At 37.8% G+C, this 16,118-nt stretch overlaps 1 protein-coding gene across 14 annotated transcripts in view; it reads right to left on the reverse strand.

The window, feature by feature from the left end:
* The window catches only part of MGA (MAX dimerization protein MGA), a 167,921-nt gene that overhangs the window by 50,657 nt on the left and 101,146 nt on the right, over nt 1-16,118 (reverse strand). For all 14 annotated transcript variants that reach the window (XM_045448087.1, XM_045448082.1, XM_045448086.1 and 11 more), the window contains exons 6-9: nt 7,983-8,114; nt 7,412-7,516; nt 5,833-6,494; nt 4,150-4,498 (exon numbers count right to left, since the gene is read on the reverse strand). In XM_045448087.1, coding sequence (XP_045304043.1) covers nt 4,150-4,498; nt 5,833-6,494; nt 7,412-7,516; nt 7,983-8,114 — 1,248 coding nt within the window. The remainder of the gene's footprint in view (nt 1-4,149; nt 4,499-5,832; nt 6,495-7,411; nt 7,517-7,982; nt 8,115-16,118) is intronic.

The raw sequence follows: 16,118 nt of genomic DNA on the forward strand, positions 1-16,118 counted from the left end.
AGGGTTGAAGATGATGTGGGGGGAAAAAAGGAACCTTCTTGCACTGTTGGTGCAGCCACTCTGGAAAATAGTATGGAGGTTCCTCAAAAAGTTAAAAATAGAACTACCCTATTATCCAGAAATCATACTACTGGTATTTACCCAAAAAATACAAAAATACTATACAAAGGGACACATGCACCCCTATATTTACAGCAACATTATTTACAACAGCCAAATTATGGAAGCAGCCCAAGTGTCCTGATGAGTAAAGATGTGGTATCTATATATATATACAATGGAATATTATTCAGCCATAAGAAAAAATGAAATCTTGGCATTTCCTAGATGGAGCTAGAGAGTATAATGCTAAGCAAAAGAAGTCAGAGAAAAACAAATACCATATGATCTCATTCATATAGAGTGTTGCTAGAATGTCTTTATCTTCAAGATTAAAAAAATACTAATACATTAATAAATGGACTTAAAAATAGGTAATATCTGCAATTATTTGATGGGAGATTTATACTAGGGAATCTTTTCTCCCCCATATGGCTAGCCAGTTGTACCACTACCTACTGACAATAAATCCTTTCCTACTGGCTTAAAATGTCACCTATAATTTAGTAAACTGAAAAATATTTACATTTGGGTCTTCTTCTAGTCTCTGCTGCCTATTTTATAAACAGTGCCAGGCTATTCTAACTGCTATTTCAGTGTTTAAATAAGATACTGCCTCCATATACCTGAATAATCTTTATAAAAATAAGATTCAAAAGGTTTAGAATGAAATACAATATAGAATTATTAGTTTAGTTCTACCTATATCTCCTTAATGAGTTTTCTCCCATTTTGCACTTACGGCAACCCTTTTCCATTTCAAAATAACAAGAGTAAGTTACAGAAGCCACATAAATATGAAAACTGTGTTATCTGTAGAATTTATTAGTTTGGTTTCTTGGTTAATGCATTTGCCCTGTGTCTTATCCTTAACTTTAATTAAACTCCAAAAGCCAGCCAATTATCATAGTATTTTTTGTTTTTCCCACTGGTATAGAACATTATTAAGAAACATGACTTACTATGCTCTAGGAGCCATCAGTTTTCTTGTACTGTTAGGGAAGATGAGGAAAGGAGAGAAGGTATTTTTGTTACGACTGTTATGAAAAAGGAATAGAAATAAGGAAGAGTTCTTAGAGGTGAAATGTTACTGAGACCAAAGCCAAACAAAATTATACAGGAAAACTAGAAGACAAAGAAATCTTTCAGTCTGTTTTGAAAAAAGACAGGTAAGGAAAAAAAAAAAAAAAAACTATGGATGATTTAGAGGAATTGTAGAGGAAGAAAATGAGGAAGCAAAGAGTCAAACAAATGATGGAAAAAAGTATCTCGAAAGGACATGAAATTTCAGATTAAAAGATTCCACTGAATAGCAGGCAGTAATAACTTTAAGAAGATTTTATCTAAACGCATCCTTCTGACATTTGTACCATTAAGAATAAAGAAGGGGTGAGGGGCGCCTGGGTGGCTCAGTCGGTTAGGCGGCTGACTTCGGCTCGGGTCATGATCTCGCGGTCCATGAGTTCCAGCCCCGCGTCGGGCTCTGTGCTGACAGCTCAGAGCCTGGAGCCTGTTTCAGATTCTGTGTCTCCCTCTCTCTGACCCTCCCCGTTCATGCTCTGTCTCTCTCTGTCTCAAAAATAAATAAACGTTAAAAAAAAATTAAAAAAAAAAAAAAAAAAAGAATAAAGAAGGGGTGCCTGGGTGGCTCAGTAAGTTAAATGTCTAACTTCAGCTAGGGTCATGATCTTGCCGTTCATGAGTTCGAGCCCCACGTTGGGCTCTGCACTGACAGTTCAGAGCCTGGAGCTTGCTTCAGATTTCTGTGTCTCCCTCTCTCTCTGTCCCTTGCCTGCTCACACTCTTTCTCTGTCTCTCAAAAATAAACATTAAGAAGAATTTTTCTTTTTAAAGAATAAAGAAGATATCCTGAACCCTTTTAAAGGGAAACCACTTTGCCTAGGAAGGATTCAAAATCAATTTGAGGGGGATGCCTGGGTGGCTCAGTCAGTTAAGCGTCCAACTTCAGTTCAGGTCATGATATCACAGTTTGTGAGTTCGAGCCCCACGCTGGGCTCTGTGTGGACAGCCTGGTGCCTGCTTTGGATTCTGTATCTCCCCCCCCACCGCCCCGTCCCTCCCCTGCTCATGCTTGCACTCTCTAAAACAAATAAACATTTAAAACAAAAGAAAAAGAAAATCAATCTTAGGGGCACCTGGGTGGCTCAGTCAGTTAAGTGTCTCACTCTTGATATCAGTTCAGGCCCATCTCACATTCCATGAGATCGAGCCCCACACCAGGTTCTGTGATGACAAGCACAGAGCCTAGCCTGCTTAGGATTCTTTTTCTCCCTGTGTGCCCCTCCCTTGCTGGCACTCTTTTTCTCAAAAAAATAAATAAACATTAGAGAAAAATCCAGTGTTGAGTATGGAAAAATTGGCACTATCCAACTAATGGTAAATGTGTTCTTGGTACAACCCTAGAAAGATCTATAAATCTTTAAAGTTCTCTGTCACAGGAATTCCACTTTTTTTTTTTTTTTACTTTTTTAATGTTTATTTATTTTTGAGACAGAGAGAGAGGGAGACACAGAATCGGAGGCAGGCTCCAGGCTCTGAGCCATCAGCCCAGAGCCCGACATGGGGCTCGAACTCACGGACCACGAGATCGTGACCTGAGCTGAAGTCAGACGCTTAACCGACTGAGCCACCCAGGCGCCCCAGGAATTCCACTTTCAATAGCCTACCATGAACACGAATGTTCAACACTGTACTGTTTACAATAAAATACAAAAAGGCTAAATGTCCAAACAAAAGGACTATAATATGAAGCTATTAAAGCTAAAATTCTAATATAGATCTATACTTGTTGATACAGAAAATAGAACATAACTTTATGATAGCAAATTTATAAAGGTTATAATACCACATACACAGTAGTTTCATTTCTATAGGACCCTATGTATGCACACAAGTGTATTAACAGAAAATCCTGGAGGAACATACACTCAAGTATTAAACATCCACTGTGATTGACGTTTACACTGATATGACAAGCAATAGCAAATGTAAATATATACTGCCAAAAAGGGGAGTGTCAGTCCCCTAATAATCTAAGAAGCAAAAAAAATCTTCGGGGCACCTGGGTGGCTCAGTCGGCTGAGCATCTGACTTTGGCTCATGATCTAGTGGTTCAAGAGTTCAAGCCTCACAGTCGCTCACTGGGGTCAGCCTTTCAGCACAGAGCCCACTTCGGATCCTCTGACCCCCTCTCTGCCCCTCCCCGACTCATGCTCTCCAATAAATAAATAAACAAACAAGCAAGCAAGCAAAAAAATCTTCGATTACATGGCAAACTTATATTCAATATATTTGGACAAAAAAATACAGGAGAAAGGAAAAAATCAAGGATGGTATAATATGTAACTTGGTGGGTCTACATATTTTATGAAAAAGGAAAAATCAGCATTTCAAAATAGTATGTAACGCTTAGAACTCAATTATGCCCTTCTCCTATCCCCAAAACTCCTATCACATGGTGAATAGCTCCAACAAGGACCAGAGGCTTCTTGCAAATTTCTTCTTTTAGAAAATAATGAGATGTGTTAGTTGACTTCATTGTGGTAATCATCTCACAAAGTATACATGTGCAAACTTTCATGTTGTACACTTTAAGTACATGCAATTGTACTTGTCAATTATACCTCAATAAAAGCTGGGGTGGGGGGGAATGGAGAGAAAATTATGTATTATACTGATCACCTGTATACTGAAAGAACACGGGAAGAGAAGGGAAACACAATAACGGGTGAAACTTAAAGGCATTCTGAAGTCCAAATGAGAGAATGATTCAAATTTAGCACAAAAAACCTATCCACAAAAGAAAAACTGTATTTAAGAAATTATATTTAAGAAAGATGTGTGTCTGTGCCCATGTGTGTTTATGTTATCATATAAGCCACAAAGAAAGAACATTTAAGGATGAGAATTTCTCAAAATTCTTACTAGATCACAGATTAAAGGGTTAAAGTAACAGTATCATTTGAAATAAATAACCAACCTTTTCTAAAAAATGAAACTATAGTGTTTTAATTCTCAATTAATACTCACTGTATTCCAGCTTCTTTCTCCTCTTTTTCTCTTTTAATTGTTCTTCCTCCTCCCTGACTCCTTCTTCTCTTTCTTCTCTTTGCTCCTCTCCCAAAGCATCATAAAATACTGGATCACGATGAGCAGCCTTCCTCTGGAAATGTTTAGATTTGGATCCTCCTTTAACAAGTACAACTTTTCTTTTCAAACAAGTGCATCCGAACATGCAGTCTGGTCGGCGGCAGTGAGCAGGCTGGCGCTTCTCCAAAGCTAGACTGGAACACACGCAACCCAATCGACAGAAGTCATTGTTGCATGGAGGGGCTCGTTTCCTTATGATTGTGTGGATGGGTTTAGTTTTGAGAGATGCCTAAAGTTAAAACAGAAAATTGTAAACTGATTAAATCATGCTCCCATACCACCAACAGCTTACAAGTCATATATTGGTCTGTCTTTTCAGACTCTGAATACTCAGTATTAATGGCACAAGATTGGCAGATTTAAAGGACAAAACATGAATGTAACCAGGACTCTGAACAATCTCTCATTTAAAAAAAAATTTTTTTTTAACGTTTATTTATTTTTGAGACAGAGAGAGACAGAGCATGAACAGGGGAGGGGCAGAGAGAGAGGGAGACACAGAATCCGAAACAGGCTCCAGGCTCTGAGCTGTCAGCACAGAGCCCGACGCAGGGCTCGAACTCACAGACTGCGTACAATCTCCCATTTTAATGCATAGGAGAGACAAGAGAATATTTTAATTAATTATGAGCCAAAATATCAACAATGATGAATTTATTCTCAATAGAAACTACACATAATATTCTAAGGCAGAGGTTGACAAGACCCACAGGCAAATCTGGCCTGTTTCATAAATAAAGTTTCACTGAAACACATAATGTTTACAGTATAACAGCAGCACAGAGTCGAGTAACTGCAAAAGAGTGTGTATGGCCTACAAAACCTAAAATATTTACTCCCTGGCCCTTTAAGGAAATAGTTTGCTGACATGTGCTTTTTAGTAACTAATCAAAAATGGATAGAATAATATGTGCACAACTGTCTTTCAAAATGATTAATAATAAAGGGCACATTGTGTATTCAATCCCAACATCTGATGATCTTCAGGTCAGGAATTTAGTCACAGAATTTAAAAATGAAAGGTAAGGTACACAAATTTCATGACAAAAAAATAGTCACTTGCTATTGTACCATTTCACATGCACCAGAGGCTTCTAAAATAAGTGAATCAATAATAAGTGAAAAAGTCTTAATATAAAATTTTATAAAACTTTTATAAAAGCTTTTTCTCCATAGGTTTATAATATTTTTTTAATTTTCTGAAATGTAGTATGTTTTAAGGAGAACTTTCAAAGCTGTTTTAACACAATAAGCAACTGTACTTGCCCACATGCTAGAATATGAAATTAGAGACTTTCAGAATGGCCACATGACTTTATATAGGAGAGACACATCATCCAAAACCACAAATGTACTGTCTCCCTCTACTGGCAGGAGGGGATCTACACTGGGGTGTCTAGTTAGAAAGAATAATAAATATGGAAGACAACAGAATCTCCTTATTTATCACTAAGGTAACTAAATGCTGATCCTCCTGCCATAAAGCCCAGCCCCAGTGCCCCACACTAACCTAATTTTTCCAACCATAAACTAATATGCTTCTGGGAAACAACAGATACTTACTTGAGCAGTAAGTAGAGTTGTTAAGGATACATCTGCCCGCTCTTCAGTGATATAGGTCCTTGGTTTTCCTTCCCAAAGTGCACAGTCTTCCAGGTCCATTAGCTTCACTTGAGATTTAGACAAGCCTGCAGGGCGAGTTCCCTGTTGCTGCTGCTGCTGCTGCTGATGTGCCTGCCGCAAACTAATCTGCTTTGGAAATGTATTTTCATCTAAAGTTGGCACAACAAAGTTATTCACCTGATTTTCTGAGATAGTACTTGAAGAATTCTTGGCAGCCTTATCTCCTGGAATCACATGAGCATGTTTCTGCTTTGGTGAAACAGGGTATGGTAAAATGGATTTATAAGATGATTTAGTTCGGCCACTGAAAGTTGCCTGTTTGTTTTGAGACTTTGTCTTTCGAGAGGCAGGGGGCAAAGAATGAGGCTTCAAAGAATAGGAGGTAGAAGGGGAAACGGTAGATTGCTTCTTTAGTACACTGTCAAGTGTTCGTACATAGCTGGTACTCTTGGTGGGAAGCTGGTATACCACAGGAGATGTGGGAGCATTAGAAGAGAAACCCATGCTTGTTTCCATCAGCTTGCCTTCATTTTCCAAGTACTCATCAAGCTTATCACTGCAGAAAGCAGAACGGTTTTTCAGGGGACCCTCTGAATTTCCACCTAGAAATAAAGAGATGCAGATACTTTAAAATAGGGCCAATCTTTAGATCTCTAGGAAAATACACTTAAAAAGGCTGAGAGCATTAAGTTACAAGCCACTGAATCTTCCAAACTATCCCTCCTTAGAAGGAAGAAAAAAATATAAAACCAAGTGAAGAGATTGAATCATACATTAATTACATTAAAATCTGTTACCCAAAATTATCTCATTACATATATTTATCATTAATTTTTGTGAAGTGCTAACAATAGTAATAATTAACTGAAAGATAAGAGTCTACAACTTTTGACAACTTATAACCTTGAGAGAAACCACACTTAAGTAAAAACATAAGAGCAAAAAATGTATGTAAATCAAACCTCAAGAGAACACCAAAAGATTAACAGATTAACAGATTGCAGTACCTGCAAGTGTAGTAGACAGACAAGCATTATATTATTGTAACAATGTACAAGAATTCAAAGATGAGAAAACTATTTTGGACACAGGGTAAATTTATCTGGTTAGAATGTAAACTGCAAGTAAGAGCAGTGGGAAAAGCACTAAAAAAGATCAATACGCATATAGTCAAAATGTTTGGATTAGAAGTTTACTTGGAAATGTAATGTTTTAAGGAATCACTCTACAGCTCTTAAGTACACAGTTATGAAGTAATATTTGAGAATGATACTTACCAGAACTGCAGGAGTTACAGAAAGGAAATGCAATTTAAAAAGGGTACAGGGATTATTTAAGCCTGACATGGCTAGGGATATGGAACATGGGAAGGAACAGAAATCAGCAAGACAATTATTTTCAGTTTATCTGAAGCATGTAAAGAAGAGAGGATGAAAAACAACCATGACTTAACTTATAACACAATGCTTTGGCCACATGTTTCAGAACATATTTGCAATTTTTTTAAAAAGCTGATTACCTTCATTCCTAGATGCAGAAGCACTATGGAACTTTCCTCTCCATCCCTTGATTTTGGTGAAGTCATTGGTCTTCCCTGTCCTAGAAACAAAGGGAAATCCAGCATCTATAAAAGAAAAAGTAAAAAAAAATGACCAAAATTCAAACCAACCAATATTTAATATCTAATTAGTTACTAAGGCTATTTTTAAATTTATTTTGAGAGAGAAAGTGTAAGTGCAGTAGAGGCAGAGACAGAGGAGAGAGAGAATCTCAAGCAGGCTCTGCACAGTGTGGGTCTTGAACTCACGAAAAGTGGTATCACTTGAGCTGAAATCGAGTTGGATGCTTAACCAACTGAGCCACCCAGGTGCCCCGAATTATTCACTAAGACTTAATCTGAAATGTATAAACCATTAAGACTACACCACTAGGTAAAAGATTTAGAATATCATCCTAGAGGTGCACACACTCTCTCTCTCAAAATAAACATTAATAATAATAAAAAAAAAGAATATCATCTTACATGTCTCTAAACAAAGGTAGTTTTTTATTTATATCAAATGTTGACTTTACAAATGTTACACACTCACCAGGAGAAGCAGGGTTGGTTCCTGTAAGGTTCCAGAAAGGAAAGCTAGTGGCTGGAGCCAAAGGTAGCTGTACTCCCAAGTATTTAAGATCAATGCTCATTGTCGGATCCACTGAATTCAATTTTAAGCCCACTACAAGAAAAAAGAACCACAAATCACACTGGTTGGTTTTGGTTTTGTTTCTTTTTAACTTTTGGGGTGGAGAGAGGGGATATTACTAGAGATAAAGGGATAGAGGGAAGAGCAGAAATGAAATAAAATCAAAAAGTGGCAGACAGGCTTTAAGGTGACCCATGATCCTCACCTCCTGGTATTACACATTTGTGTAATCCTCTCCTCTCCTCCCTTGAGTGTGGGTAGGGCCTGGGCTTTATTTCTAATAGGCAGAATGTGGCCAAAAGGATAGGAAGTGTGTGAATAGTGTGTATGTGATAATATGAGTGCATGTTACTAAAACTGCAATGATATAAATTCTGCCAACAACCTGACAGAAAATGAAAGGAGATCCATCCCCAGTCAAGCCTCTGATGAGAAACCAGACCTAACATCTCAATTAAAGCCTTGTGAGACAGGAAGCAGAGGGCCCAGTTAAGCCATGCCAAACTCCTAACCCAAAGAAACTGGGACAGTATATGTGCTAACTTTATGGCAATGTGTTAAGCAACAATAGATAACTAATACATAAACATAGTAAAATTAAGATCATTTGTGCTTTAACCCTTTGTGATCCAGAGACTTTCTAGGGCCTTTAACACAAATTGGCCACATACTAAGCTTCTGGCCTGAATTATGGCTGCAAATCCCCTAATTATTATCAATGATACTAATGGTTAACTGAGCCTATAAATATTATGGCTTATTTGTGGTTACTTAAGAGGCAATCTTTGGGAAAGGATTTATTTAGCATATCCTTTTATAATTTTGTGGGGTTTATCTGCTTAACATATTAGATCTGAGATTTGTCCATGTTGACAGATTTATCTCTAGATCATTTATTTTCAGAGCTGTACACTACTCCAGATTATGAATATATAGTACTCCTAATTTATTCATCACTCTACTGGAGATGAGAATTAGGTTGTTTCCTATTGTTTTATTAGAGTACAGTTGACAATGTTACAATACCACTAACTGTATTTCTTATGCTGTACTTTTCATCCCCATAACTTACACATTCCATAACTGGAAGCCTGTATCTCACACACCCCTTCGTCTATTTATTTCCTACTTCTAACAATTATATTACTGGGCACCTGGATGGCTCAGTCAGTTAACCATCTGACTTGACTTTGGACATGATCTCACAATTCATGAGTTCAAGTCTGGCATCGGGTGAGCTCAGGCCCCACTACAGGTGGGCCCTGCTTCTCTCTCTCTCCCTCTCTCTCAGACTCTCCCTCACTTGTACCTTCTCTCCCTCTCTCAAAAACAAAAAAAATTACAAACAATGCTTTACAGTGTAATTATACATTGTGTACAAGTGAACATGTGTGAGACCTTCCCTAATGCATTTAGCTTTTCCTTGTGGCATGTGCCCAGGAATGGAATTGCTATATAATGGGGTCTGTTTATCTATCAATTGTATTGAATGTTGTGAGTGCTCAACATATTTGTGGCTGCCCAAAATATTTTGAATACGCTTCCTCTAGCAGATAGTTTTACCCATTAACTCCAACCTCTTCAAGGCAGGTATTTTAAAAACTCACTTTACAACTTCCCTTGCAGTTTGCATGCAGTCATGTAACCCAGGTTTTGCCAATCAGGTGTTCCCATGAAAGACCTCAATTTAGGAGAGAACACCATGAAGAGATACTCTGCAGAATTGTGTAAATGAGGGCAACAGTGTTTGCCCAAGAGTTTTTAAGTTTGTTTTTTGAAAGAGAGAGAGAGAGAGAGAGAGAGAGCGAGCGCACACCAAAAGGAAGGAGCAGAAAGAGACAGAATACTAAGCAGGAGTGCAGAGCCTGATGCAGGGCTCGAACTCACAAACCTTCAGATCATGACCCAAGCTGAGATCAAGAGTCAGACGCCTAACCAAATGTGCCACCCAGGTGCCTCTGGCCAAGGATTTTTTAGAGGTAAAAGCAAGCAAGGTCCTAGTTATAAGTATACTGTGTTCCGTGTCTATATTGAAATGGTGGTGATTGTCCATTGTTGTGGGACTGCTTATATGAGCAGTCTGCAAATGTACTGTGAGCATTTTTCCTGACTGGACAGTCCTAGGGGTCTGTTTCTCTGGCCTTTCAGAAGATTCTGTAAATCATCTGACACTTCTTAATAAATTCATCTATTTCATCTGTAGAGTGGAGTCTGATATTTACTGCTAAGAAGTTTAATGATACACTTCTTCTGAATCCTTCTGGTGTAATGGCACATAAGAAAATGATTAATTATACAAACTGGGAAAAACCTTGGGATGCTTGTAGCTGGAGGCAACTAGCTCTATAGTTATTAATTACCCTTGGTCATGCCTGGCCATTCTGAGATCACTATTTCAAGAACATATTATCTGTCATAAATCATAGATAACCTTGTGCCAAAATGCACTAGGTTAGGAACTTGTGTACTAGATAATGCCAAATTACTTTCAATTTACACGCCTTCCAGTAAGTAGTGCATGAGAACTCTTGCTGATCGTTTCTCTACAACATTTGATATCAGTGGACTTAAAAAAACTTGTTCCAATCTTTTGCTTTAAATTTATATCCTATTATTCTTAAATATGTACTCTTCTGTTACTAGTGACAATCTTGTAATTTAGATTTCCTCATTTGTGAATTATTGGCTTCATATTATTGTGGAGAAAAATGTTTACCTTAAATGTTAACAAAACTGAAGTAGTTCAAAGTATTAAGTATTGTAGTATTGTATTGTAGTAATAGCCATTAAAAAAGTGATGGTACAGGGGCACCTGTGTGGCTCAGGTTGAGCATCGGACTCTTGATTTCGACTCACATCATGAACAATATCACAGTTCCTAAGATGAAGCTCTATGTTGGGCTCTACGCTGACAGCACAGGACCTGCTTGGGATTCTCTCTCTTCCTTTCTATGTGTGCCTTCCCCTCTCACACACGAGTGTTTTCTCTATCTCTCAAAATAAACAGAATTTTAAAAAATTTTTTTATTTTTAATATTTATTCATTTTTGAGAGAGAGACACAGAGTATGAGTGGGGGAGGAGGAGAGAGAGGGAGACACAGAATCTCAGCAAGCTCCAGGCTCTGAGCAGTCAGCACAGAGCCCAATGTGGGATTCACATTCACGAACTACGAGATCATGATCTGAGCCGAAGTCAGTCACTTAGCTGACTGAGCCACCCAGGCATCCCTAAAAAATTTTTTTTAAATCATAGGTACAGGTCTCCAAAAGGCTTACATATTACTGGTCCCCTAAAAGGTGAAGGCATTAGATAGGTTATGAGCCACAAATTCTTATGGCAACTTGGGTATCCTCCACACAGAACTTATCTGAACAGAAGATTGCTAGATCGCGATTCTGTTTTAGTTTAAGTCCAATTCTTTAAAATTAATAGTTGTTGTTTTAGTTAATCACATGACATGATAATATTAACATCAATAAAATATGCTTTCCAGGGTCCCTGGGGGGCTCAAGTCAGTTAAGTGTCTGACTTTGGCTCAGGTCATGATCTCATGGTTAGTGACTTCAAGCCCCACATCTGTGCTGACAGCTCAGAGCCTGGAGCCTGCTTCAGATTCTGTGTCTCCCTCTTTTTTTTCTGCTCCTCCCCTGCTCGCACTCTATCTGCCCCCCTCTCTCTCTCTAAAATAAATATTAAAAAAAAAATTTTTAATAAGATATTCTTTCCAGAGGCACCTGATTGGCTCAGTTGGTGGACTGTGCAACACCTGATCTCAGGTTTATGAGTTTGAGTCCCACTGGGTAGGGAGATTGTTTAAAAATACAATCTTTAGGGGCACACGGGTGGCTCAGTTAGTTAAGTGTCTGACTTCAGTTCAGGTCATGATCTCACAGTTAGTGGGTTTGAGTCCCGTATCGGGCTCTGTGCTGACAGCTCAGAGCCTAAAGCCTACTTTGGATTCTGTGTGTCCCTCTCTCTCTCTGCCACTCCCTCACTCGCACTCTCTCAAAAATAAACAAACATTAAAAAAAGAAAAAGAACAAAAAAAAAAAACTTAAAATAGGGGCACCCTGGGTGGATCAGTTGGTTGAGCATCCAACTCTCGATTTCAGCTCAGGTCATTATCCTGGGGTCAGGGAATCATGCCCCACATCTGGCTCTGCAATGAGCATGGAGCCTCCTTAAGATTATCTCTTTCTCTCCCTCTCTCTCACTCTTTCTCTCTTTCACTCTCGAGTGCTCTCTCTCTCTAAAAAAAAATAAAAGAAATAAAAATTAAAAAATAAAATATTCTTTCCTCATGTTTCTAACAAATCAGGGAGAAATAAGAATAGGAGTCAAAACAACTGGTTTCTAATCTTGTGTTTGGGCTAAATTTCTCTTAGCTTTTGCTTCCTCATCAGTAAAATATCAATTCACCACACTGGGTTTTATGTTTTAAGTATTTACTGCACCTTTTCTATGAAATACTCTGTAATACAAATGGTAATAGAGATAAAAGACATTTCCCAAAATTCAAAGAGCTTTCAAAGTTAAAATAGGGTAAGTAAGTCCTAAGAGAGGTAAGTAAAAAGAAATGACATTTGAAAAGCCCAAGGGAATACAGTAAAATTTTACACAAGGTTTAACACTTAGGTTAGAATAAGTAGAATTAACTAGGAAAGGTGGGAAGGGACAGCAGAGTGGAACCAAAGAGCAAGATACTGCCAGAAATTCAAATGAGAACTGAATCCTAAAAATGGATGAAATGAGATACCCCAGTGCTTTGAGAGAAGAGAAAAATACTCATTATTGCAAAAAAAAAAAAAAAAAAAAAAAAGCCAGAACAGCTGCCTACATTGATGGTAAAAAGAAAGGAATTAAGTTGATAAAAAATGTACCCACACAACCAAGTAGGTAGACATGCAAAATCTAGACCCACACAAATTTAGAAACTGTTTTTCCTCTTTTCTTGTCTGTGTTTACTCGTATCTTAAACTTCCACCTACCCCCAAAAGAGACAGCAAGACCTAAAAACCACAAAAAGTGCACACCTATTTTAAATATGCGTATCAGGGGCACCTGGGTGGCTCAGTCGGTGAAGTGTCCAACTTCAGCTCAGGTCATGATCTCACGGTTTCTGAGTTCGAGCCCAGAGCCAAGAGCCTGGAGCCTGCTTTGGATTCTGTGTCTCCCACTCCCTCTGCCCCTTCCCCACTCGTGCTTTGTCTCTCTCAAAAATAAACATTAAAAATAAATAAATAAATAATAAACGTATCGATTTTTAGTCATAAAAGTAGAGAAGTCAATGGCACAGAGACAATGTTCAAAGTAATTCCCAATTTAGCTTACCTATACTATCCTGAAATGTTTGTCCTGCAAGAAAATCCTTCCCCAATTAACACATACATGAGACCTATAGACTTAGTTGGTTTCCTATAAGATTACATTGCATAACATAAATAATTCACAGAAAGCATATCTCAAAAAAAGCATAAAATTCTTTCCACATATGACATTTTAAACTAAATTATACTCCTAAATGTTTTTGCTTTTTCACCAGATTAGGAGCTACTTCTTAAAAACATATCATCACACCATTACAAAAAAAGACTCATAAAGACAGAATTGAAAAAAAAAAAGCTACACTTTAGGTTCAAAGGCAGTCACCTAGGGTAACCTGTAGTTTAAAAAGAAAAAAAAAGCCTGCTCCAGCTAAACCAACTAAAATATAAAGTACCCACAAAAACATACTCAAGAGGAATTAACTCCTACATAACTAAACGACACAGAAAAGAAAAGCAGATATATAGGGGAGCCTGGGGAGCTCAGTTGGTTAACCATTCAACTCTTGATTTCAGCTGAAGTCATGATCTCATGGTTCCTGAGTTCGAGTTCCACATCAGGCTCCAAACCATCAGCTGCTTGCGATTTGCTCTCTCCCTCTCTCTCTGTCCTCCCCTGCCCCACACTTCCTCTGTCTCTCTCAAAACTAAACTTTAAAAAAGGCAGATATATATAAAAGAAAAACTCCAATTAACCATTAATTAACACTACACTAAGAATGTATTTTTAACTAAAATCGAAAGTCATAGAGCTCTAGAAAGACTGCCATAAAGGAATTTAACATTGTAACTGGCAAAAATTAATATTGATATGATAAACAGGTTGCAACAACATGGATGGAGCTAGAGTATAATGCTAAGCAAAGTATGCCAATCAGAGAATAACAAATACCATATTATGTGGAATTTAAGAAACAAAACAATTGAGCAAAGGGAAAAAGAGAGAGAGAAAGAGAATTTAAGCAGACTCTTAAGTATAAAGAACTGGTCACCAGAGAGGAGGGGGATGGAGGGGTTAATTAAATAGGTGATAGCGATTAAGGTGTGTACTTGTACAATGCATTGGATGATGTATAGCATTGCAGAATCACTAAATTGGGACACTTGGGGGCACCTGGGTGGCTCAGTCAGTTAAGTGTCTGATTTTGAATTTGGTTCAGGTCATTACCTAACAGTTCGTGGGTTCAAGCCCCATGTCGGACTTGACACTGATAGCACAGAGTCGGCTTGGGATCCTCTCTCCCCTCTCTCTCCAGCTTGTGCTCTCTCTCTCTCAAAATAAACAAACTTTTAAAAAGTTTAAATAAATAAATAAAAGTTGTACACTTGAAACTAATATAACAAAGGATGTTAATTGGAAATAAAAACTTTTTTTAAATTGGAGAAAAAAGATAAATCTCTGGGGCAGAGGAATTCCAAATAATTTATCCACATACTCCACCCTCAAAAAGCAGAATATGGGGCGCCTGGGTGGCTCAGTAGATTAAGCATCCAATTCTTGATTTCAGCTCAGGATATGATCTCATGGTTCCTGAGCTTGAACCCAGCATCTGCCCCTGCACTGAAAGAATGGAGCCTGCTTGGAATGCTCTGCCCCTTCCCCTACTTGCCTTCTTTCTCTAGCTCTCTCAAAATAAATAAACTTAAAAAAAAAAAAAAAAAAGGAAGTGGAACATCATTCCCCACTCATTAAATATGGGCTTCCCAGTGACTTCCTTCCAAAGGTCGGTCAATGGAAAGGTCAATGATAAATCATGTTGATAAAATGTACCCTTGATATGATGGGATGAGAATGGCACTTCACCTCTGTGATCTTCCTCTTATGAACATATAACCTCAGTCTAACCATGAAAAAAATTCAGATGAATCTCAATGGAAGGACATGCTCCAAAATATTTGACGAGTACTCCTCAAAATTTTCAAGGACATTAAAAACAAAGAAAATCTGAATAATGTCCCAGCCAAGATTCTGAGATGACATGAGGACTAAAAGAGATTTCCTAGATGGAATCCTGGACCAAAAATGTAAGGAAATCCATATGAAGTATGGACCTCGGTTAATACTAATATATCAATACCATGTCACTAACTGTAACAAATGCACTATACTAATGTTAAATGTTAATAACAAGGAAAACTGAATGAACAGTATATGGAAACTTCTATGTTCCTAATTTTTCTACAAATATAAAACTTACCTAAAATTTTAAAAATATTAAATTGACATAAAACTGACTTGGCAGAATGAATGAGAAATGCTTCTACAAAAAGTACTTTTAAAGGTCAAAAACTGATGATAATTTCAGTTTGACAAAAATTAAATCAATTTGGATGTAGTGAAGACAGTATAGGAGAGACAAAAATATAGTTCTGTGGAAAACAAAATTAAAACTCTTATTTCAGCAACAAAACTAACACCAAAAACGGTAACTAACACCTTCTCAGGCTTAATATGTCTTCCACAACTTCAAAGCAAGCTCAAAAGTCTTTTCATGTTTTTCAAGTTTTCAGCTCAGAAAGATTTTTTAAGTCCTTTTGTTATAACAAGTAATGAAGGGCCCCTGGATGGCTCAGTTGGTTGAGCATCCACTCTTGATTTTGGCTCAGGTCATGCTCTCAGGGCCCTGAGATCAAGCCGGCATCAGGCTGCATGCTCAGCATGAAGCCTGCTTAAGATTCTTTCTCCCTCTCCCTCTCCTCTGTTCATACGC

This window comes from Leopardus geoffroyi, chromosome B3, assembly GCF_018350155.1.
Source record: "Leopardus geoffroyi isolate Oge1 chromosome B3, O.geoffroyi_Oge1_pat1.0, whole genome shotgun sequence".
NCBI classification, from domain to species: Eukaryota; Metazoa; Chordata; class Mammalia; order Carnivora; family Felidae; genus Leopardus; species Leopardus geoffroyi.